Consider the following 13,809-nt stretch of genomic DNA (forward strand, 5'->3'; position numbering starts at 1 on the left):
AAGTAATAAGGGCTGCAGTTTCTTATCTGCATATAGTCTCATATTCTCATCTACACAAGATTAAAAATATCTTTTAAAAGCATATTCTGTGGATGAACAACAAACATGATGATGAAAATACAAGGACTTTGGAGCTGCTTTGGTGGGGGTCTCCTCTGCTTTATTGACTTCCACAGTGGTGCCAACTGTCACAGCAGAGTTGCAGATGGTAAGCAAGTGGGAGAGCAACTGCACCTAAAGGTGTTGGAGAAGCTGGTTAAATGTGATGGCCCAACAAAGTGAATGGAAAATACCGTGCCATTGTAAGAATCAAATATCTAGTTATCTAGCAAGACTCCATGTCCAAGCTATCCTGTGGCTATTTTGTCTGTAAGATTGTAGGAAAGACATAAAGTTAAGGCCTTGGTGACAAAGGGAAGTGATGTGGATCCGTTCCAGTCCAGTTTCAGGCCTGGTTTTGGAATGGAAACAGTTTTGGTTATCCTGGTGGATGATTTACGCTGGGGAATGCAACCATATTAGGTATTTCAGATGTCTCAGGGCGCACGGATACCATCAGCCATGATATCCTTCTGGGCCATTTTGCTGGGCTGGGGTTAGCACCACAAGCAGTAATGATCTCATACCCTAGCCACTCACATAGACACACTTAACACAGACACTCTCTTCTCATCTGACACTGGCAGACACTACTATCCCTCTCCCTCTCTCTCTCTCACACACACACACACATCTCTGACACTGACACATTTCTGACACACATGCTCACCTCTCTCTCTCACACACACACCTGACACTGGCACACACACTACACACACACACACACACACACACCCCTTTCACCCTGACACACTCTCACACACCCTACACTGGAAGACACACCTCTCTCCCTCACCAGACACTGGCACACATTCTTGACACACTCACTCTTTCTCTCTGTCTTTTTCTCACCTGGGGATAGTGGAGACATTCAATTTTCACATTTAAAGGTGAATCTATCAAATGCCCACTTTTCAAAACAATATAGCGCAACCATCCTTTGAACTCGGCACTTATTCGAATTTTCGCAACGCAGGTGGCCAACCAATGATATATATTAGGGGAAAGTGTGCATAAAAATGAACTATTAGTGAAAGTAACATACAAAACCGCATTATATTAGCCGAAATAGCTTGCACAAATGTGTACTAGTCAAAGCTGCACACAAAAACGTGTTTAGTAGGAGAGATTAGTACTAAAGTGCTGGAGAATTTTCATAATGATTTTTTTTTAAAAAAATTGCAAATTGTTGCAGAAATGTGGAGAACTGAATTTAAGATTGGAAAAATGAGAAACAGAGGAGCAAAACTGACAGATCCTTCCACCCCTACTCTCTGCTGACACTGCCCCACACCCAGACCTCCTGAGAAGATAACAGCATTTCTGTGCTTTGTAGTGGTGAGAAAGCAAGCCCTTCTTTCACTGCAAGCCAGAGGTTCTACTCATGGGGAAAGAGGGGGCTGCTTTGTGATGGGAAAAGTGGACATAGACACCATTTTCATGCCTGCTCCCCCAAGCATAACAGGGAAAGCCACCACAGGGAAAAGAAGGTGGTGCTGCCGTCATGAGGAGTGGGATGGGCACAGCTGCCACAAATCTTCCAAAGTCACTCACTGTCAACAAGAGTCACAACAGGACTGCAGCAAGAGGCCTGTTTGCCTCCATCTGAAAATGTATACATATACAGAGACTATATTCTAATTGGCTGAGGGTGGCCCATATCCCCTTCATTAATTCAACATGCTTCTCTAAGTTCCAGTGTCACAACTGGCTACACTCACAAAAGGAAAAGGTGATGGGGCACTGCCAGTTTGAAGGACCCCTAGAAAAATGCTGTATTATTTCATGCTGTGCTTATGTATTTACGTTATTTCTTCCTGGGAGACAGAGGTCGGGGCCCTAGTCAGAGCAATGGTTTTGGGGTTTTTTTGGCTAGGAGTTCAAAAGAGTAGTTTGGCTGATTTGAAATGACTGGCAAAAACAAGTTGAAGAGTTAAGTGTCCATTCTCTGTAACCTACAATGGAAGAATATGAGGAGTGTTAGTAAGGAAGGGTGATGCCACTCCAGTTTCAGTGACCATGGGTAGAGACAGGTATAGCCATGGGGAGGTGATGAGCTACCAAAGAAGATGAAGGCAAGGCTAGCTACATCTTGTTCCTCACTCCCACTTCTCCCTTGAACAGGTTCCTCATTGCTCACTGTATCTTAAAGATACAGAAGACCTCTTGGAGGCCGGGCCTGGCAACCAAGAGGTCTTCTGTATCTTTAAAAGGTGTTCAGGAGGAAGGGAGAATTCCACCTTGTGGTTTTTCCCATAACAGGGTTGCAAGAACACCTGCACTTGGCTGACTTTCTCTTCTCCTAAACATACAGGATCAGTCTCAGGCCCTGAACCTGGCAACCCTATTACGTATGTACTAGTTATATCTACGATGTATTACTGCAATGTACTCTACATGGGGCTGTCTTTGAAGACCACTTGGGGACTTCAGCTGGGACAGAATGGGGTTAGACAGAGCATATTACACCCAAGCTTATACCAGTTGCCAAGATTTCCAGTGTATTTCTGGGCCTATGTCAAACTGCTGGTTTTGGCTTTTAAAGTCTTAAATATTTGAGCTAGATTCTTTAAATGACTGCTGCTTACACCTGTATGGACCTGACTTATGGAACTTGTGGCTGGCTTAACTAGTATCAGGCTTCAAAAAAAACCAAACCTCTGAAGACTCATCTGTTCTAAATGGCTTTTCAGTAATGCAATCATTGCTGCTATCTTGCAGATTATTGACTTTTAGACTGTTCTTCATTTTTTGTGCAAGGTTGATCAATGTGATAAAGAATGTATTAATTGTTGTTGCTCTTGACTTTTAATATTTGAAGGTGGTGTTTTAATCTGTTTTGCTGAAGTTAACCGTTATACTGTAAGATGCACTGAGATGTCAGAGCATATTAAACCTCTTGTAAGGCAGCCTAAAAATAAACAAACATATATAATTAAAATGCCCCGATTGACAAAGAAGCTGTGCCACAAGAAAGGGCAGTTAGAGTCAAGTTTAGCAACCAGTCTGAAAGCCAAACCATTCACCTCTGGGAATCAGACATTAAGGAACTAGGAACTGTTTAGCAAATTCCAAAACAAAATGTCTGATTATCTCACAAATAATTGCAGAAGGAGCTTGGATGTAAGAGAAGCCTAAGTAAAAAAAATGAGGGCCAAATTCAGAGAAAGGAAATTAGTATTACTCAATTTGGATCTTTAAGATGAATACAAAGAACTATGTACTACTCACCGATATTACAATATTTTCCTACAAAAGGTGCTTTGCACCCACAGACTGTTTTGTTGGTGAAGACAAGCTTCCTGCAAGAACCGCCATGGAGGCATGGACTGATGATGCAATCTACAAGGTAAAATTAAAATATACACAATGCAATGCACTTCGGACAGCAAATAAATATGAAGCATTATAGGTCTGCAAGTCAGGTCTATTTTGGTTTAGTGGGAAGCTAACACTATAACCATGATGTTCCTGTTTTCTGATTTTGACTTCTTTAGAGTGTTTCATAACTTCAGCAAGCTTTTTCTTCTTCCATTCACATGATTAGCAGAATATTGAAATGCGCATTACTAGTAAAAATAATGGAGACCTGAATTAAAAACTGGACCAACCTCATATTGTTCCCAGAGTCTGAAAGAATAAAACTAGAAACATGATTTTACGAAGACAGTTAAATTCAGATTGGAATAGAATTCACTAATAGGCAAAAAAAACCCTTGCAGTTTAAGTATGCACCTATAGCCCACAGATATTTCTGTCAAACTTTAAAAAGCAGGGAAATTGGGCAGCTATAGTGAATGCACCAGGGGAGCAAGAGACCTGACCTCCTCTCTGAGATATTGTACTCAATTTGTCAAAATGCAAAGATTTGGGTTGGTCTTTCACAGTCCAATCCACTTCCTTTGTAGCTTGGAAGAATTTGATAACATGTGCCTCTGAGCATATGGGGAGTGGTGGCAACCCCTGAAATCAGCCCAAATAATAAAAACAAGACATGTACTGTGTTGATCTTGTTTTATCGGGGAGGAAGCAGCAATATTAAGATACAGTTGATATAGTTCAGATAGTCACTTTGAATATGTTTGATTTACTTTGCAATGTTAGTGAAGTGTCCTATAGGAAATCATTTTCTTTTGCTTCTTAAACCGCAAGGATTTTTTTGCCTATTACTGAATTTCTCTGCTTTTTAATCCGGGAGGTAAGAAATGGGATCCTGTGCAAGTTTGCTGAGAATGGATTGATCATTTGCATGCTTATTGAGTTCAGTGGGATTTACTCCCCTGCAATCATGCTTAGGATAGGTGAAACTGACCACAGGGGATGGGGAGGGGAGGGGGAGGAGGAGGGAGGAAGAGCAGAGGGGAGAAGGGGGATATGAGCAGACAGGAGGGGGAGGGGAGGAGAAGGGAAGGTTTGATCATTTGCATGTTTATTGAGTTCAGTGCTATTTACTCCCATGCAATCATGCTTAGGATAGGTAAAACTGACCAGGAGGAAGGAGGGAGAGAGGGAGGGGAAGGGCTGGAGTGGGCAGGGAAGGAAGAAGAAAGAAGAGGGGAGAGGTGGAAGAAGGGAGAGGAGAGGAGAGAGGGGAAGGAGGGGAAAGGCAGGTCTGATCATTTGCATGCTTATTGAGTTCAGTGGAATTTACTCCTGTGCATGCATGCTGAAGATAAAACTAACCTTGGGGAGGGGGAGGGGGAAGATTTGAAGTGGAGGGGGAGGGAGGGGCAAAGGAAGAGGGAGAGTATAGGATGGGTTTGATCATTTGCATACCTTTTGAGTTCAGTAGGACTTATTTCTGTGCAATCATGCTTAGGATAGGTGAAACTAACATGGGGAAGGGGCAGGGAGGGGAGGAGGAGAGAGAGGGGAGGAGATTGAGTGCATGGGCACTGGGCAGAGGGGAAGCCCCTTTCGTTTTCAAAAGGAAAACATTGTGAACAGTATCATTGCTTTTCAGTGTTTCCCCCACCTTTTTATTCTACAGCAGGCACATGTAGCCTCCCACCCAAATTTAAACCAGAGCTGTCCCTGGCCACATCCACACCAGACCTTTATTTCACTTTAGTCAGTCATGGCTTCCCCCAAAGAATCCTGGGAAGTGTAGTTAGTGAAGGGTGCTGAGAGTTGTTAGGAGCCCCTGAAAGAGCTCCAATCCCCAGAAGAGGGGCTGACTGTTAAACCACTCTGACTACGGAGCTCTCTCAGGGGAATAGGAGTCTCCTCTCAGCAACCTTCATGAACTACACTTCCAAGGATTCTTTGGGGGAAACAATGACGGTCTCAAGTGAAATAAAGGTCTGGTGTGGGTGTGCCTCCCTGATTAGGCAAGCCAAGCAGCTGTGAGTTTGGCTTTTAGAACACTGACAGTTGGTTCTTACTGAGCATGCCCGACATTATCATTGAGTTCAATGTAAAATTTCTTAAATTAATTAAAAACCAGCCAGGCACTTTTTTACCTTTTAAAGTGCAGAAGATGAAGATCAGAGTATGGAGCAAGGTCAGTAACAGGGTTACATGTACTCAGTGAACATGGCTGATTTTTAATTTCAACACATGAGAACTCTGAAAACAAAAAGTCCAAAAGGGGTCTGGGTTCCCCCCTCTCTTTTTAGAGTTTGAACTCTCTATTCTCTCTGACTGTTTTGTATATCGCCACAAAAATTTACAGAGTTGTTAAGCTACCATTTCTGAATTCAGGACTATAAGTTTTGTAAGGTTTTGTTTTGAAATGAGCTTATGGGAAGCATCAGAATGGCATGGGGGTATTTTCAATATAACATTGCGGAATGCGGAAAATCCATGCTGGCTATAGTATACAGCCACTCTTGTGGCTGTATAATCCTCTCCTCACATTGTATAAGAGTTTGAGGTAGGAGAGAGCCCATCTACATTCACTGGTTGCATCACAATGAAGCATGAACACATAAAAACAATCTATAGGAAGGTTTTTATAAATGCTTGCCTCTCCTCTACTCCCCACCCCCATTTAATTTCCTTTTTATATTTCTATCCTGCTTTTTCTCCAAGGAGGTCAAGGTGGTATACATAGTCCCTCCCCCTTCCCCATTTTATCCTCAGAGTAACTCACAAAGCAGCAGCATTTCTCATCTGGGCGCACACAAAGTTGCTCTATCTCACAGACACACAGCTCATACAAAGCAGTGAGTGGGAGCAGCATGTTGTTATATTGATCAGGATAAGACTGAGGATAAAATAGAGCTTCTTTATTTAATAATTCTTAAACAGTACAACATCTGAGCTTGTTCAGTGCTAGGCCTTACCCAGCACACACAACACTGACTAACTCACTCCAGGAACTAAATCAGTCTAGCTCCCCCTAGGGTGTGTAACTCTAGAGAAAGTTAACTCTTTCTTTGCTGTGCATCTAACTTAAAGACAATTTCACTACACATGGCACCACCCAACATGCAACCTCTCTTTCATGCACATAGGATGCAGCAGAAATAGTGCCTCCTCCCCCACATACACACTGTGCGTCGCTGCAGAGTATCTCTCTTAAAGTGACTGCACCAGCCACTTCACAGAGGCAATTGGTAGGACTGCAGGATGCACATTTCCCCCTCTCTCTTGAAGAGGGGAAGATAGTGTTGTACTACACAGTGTTTCTGATTGCTTTCTTTAGAGTATAAATCTCCATGCAAGGAAGCTAGTGCTACAGTGAAGATAGGGGATTTAAATCCCCTCACTCTTCTCCCCACTTCCCATAACATTAATGATCCTTCCCCTCTTTGCCAAGAGAGTGAGAACATCATTTTTCCTGTAGGCTTTTTAAATTGGGTATTGCCTGGGTGGGTTTTATGAGTCAGTTGTAAATGGTGAAGTCTTGGGAAGTACTGGTTGTGATTCTGAAGGCTGACACAGATGCCAGAGGTTTCCACGACCTACAAGCTGTCTTGCCTTGTATAATGTGACCACACATCACTCACCAACAGAGGCTAAAGGTGCAACTTTACAACCAGCTCAAAACTACAAAGGGATGTTGACAGACCAGTGAACGTAAGAAGAGCTGGGCTGGATGAGGCCAAAGTTCCATTCCACAGTGGCCAATCAGGTGCCCATGGGAAGCATAAACAGTGGGCTAAGGTGCAACAGCACTCTCCCCACTTGTGACCCCTCAGGTGGTGTACAGTGTTGGAACAGGCAAATGTTGCATGTTCCCTTTAAGGGATATTTGGGGGATATCCCATGTACCTGTTTTACCATGATGTAACTTCCTAATGGGTGGGGTTACTTACCCGACTTCCTCCTCCTTTATCCTGGGGGATTTTTGAATATTCTCCATTGAATATCCACCATTGAGAGAGGCCGCATGGCACAGATGCTCTCTCTGAGAGCATCAATACCAAACCACTAAAATGAACTGAGACTCCTATTTTCTTTCTTCTAAGCTAGAGCCTATGTTCCTAACATATGAGGTCGTAAGTAAGCATTCTTTTCTTTTACCTAAAAGATTGTGTCTGTTGTTGTTTATATAGAGAAAGGTGGGCTGGTTACATTCGCATTCCGCTGCTTGTATTTTCACAATTCTGCTAAGAAATAGGACCAACCAAATTAGTTCCTATTTCTCTGGTATTTTTTATAATACCGAACATACAGAGGCAGACTGCGTCCAACAATGGAGGCAGAACATAGCCATCGTGGCTAGTTGCCAGTGACTGTTACATTTCATTTCCGAAGGAGAACATTATAAAAAGTGAAAGGATTTGAAAGCTGAAAATGCTGAAATCATTTCAGGAAGTTTGAAAGATATTTAAAATTGCTATCATGCAGCTATGTTAAACATTACATTTTAAGCTGTAAACATTTTAATTGCTCTAAAATAAATGATTTAAAATAGAGATTATGACTTCTATACTGTTGTATGCATCATTTAATGCAATTCATCCTCTGTGCCACCAAGGAATTTTATTTCACTGCAATGCGTACCAACAGATAGCACATACAGCATGACATTGTATAGACATTGTATATACCTGTATATCGTGCATATTGGCATTCAATTAGGCTGTTAATACAAGTGCATTGTTGCACTGTCCCTTGGTAGATCCTTGCCCAGCTTTCTCCAGTCTCAAAATATTCATGGAGGGTATCATCAAAACACTTTTCTGCTTTTTAAAAACAAACAAACAAACATAAGAGCACATTATTCCTTATTCTGAAACAATATTTCCACTATAAAAGAAACATGTTGCTGGAGACCATAAGTAATCAACTGTAATATATTTCTAATGAGCAAAAGGCCATAATTATGATAAGAGGAAGTTGATTATATTGAAGGGACTAAGAAGAAGACCCTGCTGGATCAGGCCAGTGGCCCATCTAGTCCAGCATCCTGTTCTCACAGTGGCCAACCAGATGCCTAGAGGAAGCCCACAAGCAGGACCTGAGCACAGGAGCACTCTCTCCACCTGCAGTTTCCAGAAACCTTGTCATCATGGGCTTATCTTTATTGGTGGTCATCACTGCCTCTTGTGGGAGTGAATTCCATGCTTTAACTATGCACTTGTGAAGAAGTTCTTTCTTTTGTCTGTCCTGAATCTTCCAACATTCAGCGTCATTGGATGTCCATGAATTCTAGTATTATGAGAGAGTGAGAACTTTTCTCTGTCCATCTTCTCCATGGCATGCATAATTTTATACACTTGTCACCTCTTACTCGCCCTCCTCTAAAAGCACACAGAGAAACAAGGAGGAGGGACCAGCATACTCTGGGGAGCCAAGCGATTTGCTGAAGTATAAATATCTTTAAAAAATAAACCTATGAGGATAATCTCCCCTTCAAAACATCCACCATCCCCCAACAATAGCTGCCCACTGAGATTTAAGTAAGGTTACTAGTCATGGAATATTTTCACACTCCCCACAGTAGTCATGGAATACTGGAAAAGAATAATGTGAAACTGGACACAGATGGTGGAGTGAAATGAAGTATTTTGGAGGGGGACATGACTGGCTGGCTGGAACTGTGAAGAGGAGTCCAGTTAAAGAAGTCAGGATAAACTGGACAAATCTCTTTTTTGGCAGATCCCACTTGCATATATCTAAAGCCAGTTCCCAACATTCCATCATCAAGCTCTAATGTAGCTGAGAAATAGAACTCCAGCTAAAAGAAGGCTGGAAGGGAGCTGATGTGGGAAGCAGTTTGGCCCCTCACTGTTGCAATTCACTCCCATGGAAAAATATAAAGCAGAAGCAGTAGTACACTTGGGGACACTGTAAGGACGAGAGCAAAACCTGGCACTTGACCAGGGCTGGCAAAATACTGATTGGACCAATCGGGCCCAATCGGGCCCGCTCATGGGGGAATTGCACCTTTTTTAACCCTCGAGCGGCAGCACTTGTTTCCATTACCGCTGCTTCACAGAAATTGGCACCCGCCATAAGGTTCCCAATCGGGCCCCACGCAAACGCTGGCCCTGCACTTGGCACTCCATTCTTGACACATTTTTGGCTCACCACTCAGTGACAGGGACTCCACAGAGGGATGCAATATGTTTCTGTACTTGGAGCATGCAGAGGTGCAATGTAGCCTGCAGGCTCCTTGCAGTATATAAGTCCTCCTTTGCCACACATTTATCACCTCTCTGCCCTAGGCACCCAAAGTGGCTAGCAAGAACAATTCTATACTACAATATAAAAATATTAATAGAAAAGAATAAAACAATGAAGTAAAAACAAGAGCAGATAGAAACACCAGCCAGCTAAAAAAACATCAAACAGCAGCAGAATAAGAAACCAGCTCAATAGGCTTACGGCCTGTTTGCACAAGAAGTATTTTTACTAACTACTGTGCAAGAAGAGGTGGAAAGGAAGACAGAGGTAGGAACAGCAGCATTGCCCACTGACCCTTTGCCAAGATCCAGCTGCAGTGTGAGGTGGCCCCCAGACTTGATACAGAGGGGCTATCATGGCGGAGAAGATGACAGCAACACCTGGCTGGGAGCTTTGAATTCTCTGTGACAGGAGTGAGATGCGGAAAAGGAAACAGAAAGGCAAGAGGAGCAACATCGCCCATGGAGCTTTTGCAGAGACTCAGCTGCAGCACAAAAGTCTCTCTTCCATCACTTCGGGAGCAATCCAAATCCTGGGGATGGGGGATTAGGGATGGGAAGATCTGTCTGTTTCAGTTCTCTGTTTTTCATTTTTCCAATGTTAAATTCAGGTCTCTACATTTCTGCAGAAATCTGCCATTTTTTTAAAAAAATTGTCATGAACATTCTCTACCATTTTAGTGCAAATTTCTCTAAATAAACACATTTTTGTAGGCAGCTTTGAAAAAGGGACACATTTTTGCAAGCCATTTCTCATCATTTCCTGCCTTTTTGCATGTTATTTCCACTCATGTATTCATTTTTGTGCACACTTTCTCCTAATATATGCATTTTTATAAATGTTGTTCAGTTGGTGAACTGCATCCCAAAATTCTAATAAATGCGTATTTCAAAGGATGGCTGTGTTTCAGTTATTGTTTCGGAAATTGTGAATTTGATAAATACTGCTTGAAATGTGAACTGAATTGAAATTCTCACCCATCCCTAGGGGGGATTGCACTACCAGTCACACTGGACTTCTGGACATGTCTGCCTGTCCTCTAGGAGTGCACACCCCTTGGAAGACAGTGCACCAGTCCAGCGCATTGAGGGACACAGCACTTGGCCGCAAGCAATCAAAGCACAAATCAGTTTCCATTCACCATGTACAAGTCAGCTTTGAAGAGACACACATAATTGTGCCATGGATAATGTGGGTGAACCAGAGTCAGGGGCAGGAAATAGTAATTAATGCAAGCAAGTCAAGAGAATTAAAGAGGTCCTCTCAGTTCACCATAGTCTCTGTTGATAGGGTTGCTACAGAGGGGAAAGAATGAACATGCCTCCTTTCCAGCCCTGCGAGGACTGGGATTGCCACCTTGTGGTGAGGAAGGAGAAGTCTCTGACCCAATTCTCATATCGTGAGACCTAAGCAGAATAGCTCTCCTCTCTTGCTGCACACACACACACATGCCCTCTCCTCCCCTTCTCAGCTTGGTATGCAATTACCTAGGTTGCTTATAATGGCCATAATCCAGCAAAGTATCCTCAGTTGCAACCAGTTTGCATTATTATCTCATCTGGATCATGGAAAGACCTGATTCACAATTTGGAAGTCATCTGGCAAGTAATTTTACAAGCTGTAAAAGCAAGGAAGCAAGAAAGGAAGGCTTAGTTTGTTTGGGGACATATTAAAACATATTTGGTACCTCTGGAAGGATGAACTTCATATTTAGCTTCTTCTGTCTCATGACCAAAGCTCTTCCTTCCTTCCTACACATAAAAAAATGAAGATACATGTGCCTTTATAGACCATTGTACCAAGACAAATTGCCAGTTTAGAGAAGAGCAAGCAGGGATGGCCTTTTAAAAACAACTCAATAACTGGAGGTAGTTGCCTGTGGCAGCAGTTTAGCTCCTCTTCCCTCTCCCATCCCCCAATAGTCCTATTAATGTGTTTGGAAAGATTCTCTGCAGTTAGGAACCCTGCATGATCAGGGTGATTGTGGGGAGGATTCTAAGCAGGATCAGCTGAACAGTTAGAATCTCCCTTCAGACTTTCACGCTTAACACATGATGGTCAGAAGTGGAGCTGGTGCACATGGGGATGTTGTGTGTGCATCTCTCCTCCACTTTAAGCTCACACACGTTCGCTTGAATGCATGACTAAGGTGCATATTTCAGCCATATTATAATGTTCCTTTTTCTCTCAAAAGATTATGCAGAATAATGACTTTGTTTACTTTTCATTAGGCTGTTGCCAGAGCTTGGAAAAGTTACCTTTTTGAACTACAACTCCCATCAGCCCCTGCCAGCATGGCCACTGGATTGGGCTGATGGGAGTTGTAGTTCAAAAAAGGTAACTTTTCCAAGCTCTGGCTGTTGCCCTGCCCCATCTTGACACATTGCTGTGACCAGGATAATGGTGCCTTGAATAATGTGAGAGCATCAGTGATTAAGGACATAAGAAGAGCCTGCCGGATCAGGCCAATGGACCGTCTAGTCCAGCAATCAGATGGCCATGGAAGCCCATAAAGCAAGAGCACTCTCCCCTGCCGTTTCCAGCAACTGGTATTCAGAAGCATGCTGCCTCTGACTGTGGAGGCAGAGCATAGCCATCATGATAAGTAGCCACTGACAGCTTTTTCCTCCATGAATTTGTCTAATCCTCTTTTAAAACTCATCCAAGTTGGTGGCCATCACTGCCTCTTGTGGGCGTGAATTCCATACTTTAACTATGCACTTGTGAAGAAGTCCTTTCTTCTGCCTGTCCTTAGTCTTTCAACATTCACCTTCATTGGATGAGTGAGTTCTAGTGTCAAGAGAGGGAGAAAAGTTTTTTTCTATCCACTTCCTCCATGCCATACATAATTTTATATGTTTCTATCATGTCACCTCTTACTTGCCTTTTCTCTAAACTAAAAAGCCCCAAATCCTGCAAGCTTTCTTCATAGGGGAGTTGCTCCATTCCTTGATCATGTTGGTTGCGCTTTTCTGAACCTTTTCCAGCTCCACAACATCATTTTTAGTTGAGCTGACCAGAACTGTACACAGTATTCCAAATGGGGCCACACCATAGATTAATAAAACAGCATTATGATAGCAGCAGTTTTATTTTCAATACCTTTCCTAATGATCCCTAGCATGGAATTTGCCTTTTTCACATCTGCCGCACACTGGGTCGACATCTTCATCGAGCTATCCATTTCTGTCACTGCATTCCTGGGAGTTTTGCTCCAATATGTAGAACCTTACACTTGTTTACATTGAATTGCATCTGCCATTTTACCACCTATTCACTCAAGTTTAGAGAGGTCCTTTTGGAGCTCTTCACAATTCCTTTTTGTTTTAACAGCCCTGAATAATTTAGTATCATCAGCAAACTTGGTAACCCCACTGCTCACCTCTAACTCTAGGTTATTTATGAACAAGTTAAAAAGCAAAAGTCCCAATGCTGATCCTTGGGAGACTCCATTTTCTACAGCCCTCCATTGGGAGAACTGTCCATTTATTCGTACTCTTTGCTTTCTGTTTCCTAGCCCGTGCCTGATCCACAAAAGGACCTCTCCTCTTATTTCACAACTGCTAAACTTACTCAGGAGTCTTTGGTGAGGTACCTTCTCAGAAGCTTTTTGAAAGTCCAAGTTCACTATGTCCACCGGATCACCTGTATCTATATGCTTGCTGACACTCTGGAAGAACTCTGATAGGTTAGTGAGGCAGGACTTACCCTTGCAGAAGCCATGCTGGTTCTGCTTTAGCAGGGCTCGCTGTCCTATATGCTGGTTATTTTATCTTTAATAATATTTTCTACCAATTTTCCTTGGACAGACATTAAGCTCACTAGCCTGTAATTTCTTGGATCCCTTTTTAAAGATTGGTGTTATATTGACCACTTTCTAGTCCTCAGATATGGAGACAGATCTGAGTGGGAAATTACACATTTTTGTTAGAAGATCAGTAATTTCACATTTGAGTTCTTCGAAAACTCTTGGGTGGATGTCATCTAGACCTGGCAATTTGTCATTTTTTATTTTATCTGTTAAGCCTAGAACTTCATGCCTTGTCAGCGCTATTTGCCTCAGTTACTCAGACTTCCTTCCTGCAAAAGTTAGTTCATGACAGGGATCTGCCCTATATCCTCCACTGTGAA

At 42.6% G+C, this 13,809-nt stretch overlaps 1 protein-coding gene across 3 annotated transcripts in view; it reads right to left on the minus strand.

Annotated features, from left to right (window-relative positions):
• HGFAC (HGF activator) overlaps positions 1–13,809 on the minus strand; it is a 58,694-nt gene that overhangs the window by 39,034 nt on the left and 5,851 nt on the right. Inside the window, exons 2-4 of one of the 3 annotated variants that reach the window (XM_061584594.1) lie at positions 11,366–11,429; positions 8,100–8,231; positions 3,331–3,441 (exon numbers count right to left, since the gene is read on the minus strand). In XM_061584594.1, coding sequence (XP_061440578.1) covers positions 3,331–3,441; positions 8,100–8,231; positions 11,366–11,429 — 307 coding nt within the window. Of the gene's footprint in view, positions 1–3,330; positions 3,442–8,099; positions 8,235–11,165; positions 11,270–11,365; positions 11,430–13,809 lie in introns of those variants that run through there. The other 2 variants (XM_061584593.1, XM_061584595.1) reach the window with 2 other exon arrangements.

The sequence above is a fragment of the Rhineura floridana genome, chromosome 9 (genome assembly GCF_030035675.1).
Source record: "Rhineura floridana isolate rRhiFlo1 chromosome 9, rRhiFlo1.hap2, whole genome shotgun sequence".
Lineage (NCBI taxonomy): Eukaryota > Metazoa > Chordata > Lepidosauria > Squamata > Rhineuridae > Rhineura > Rhineura floridana.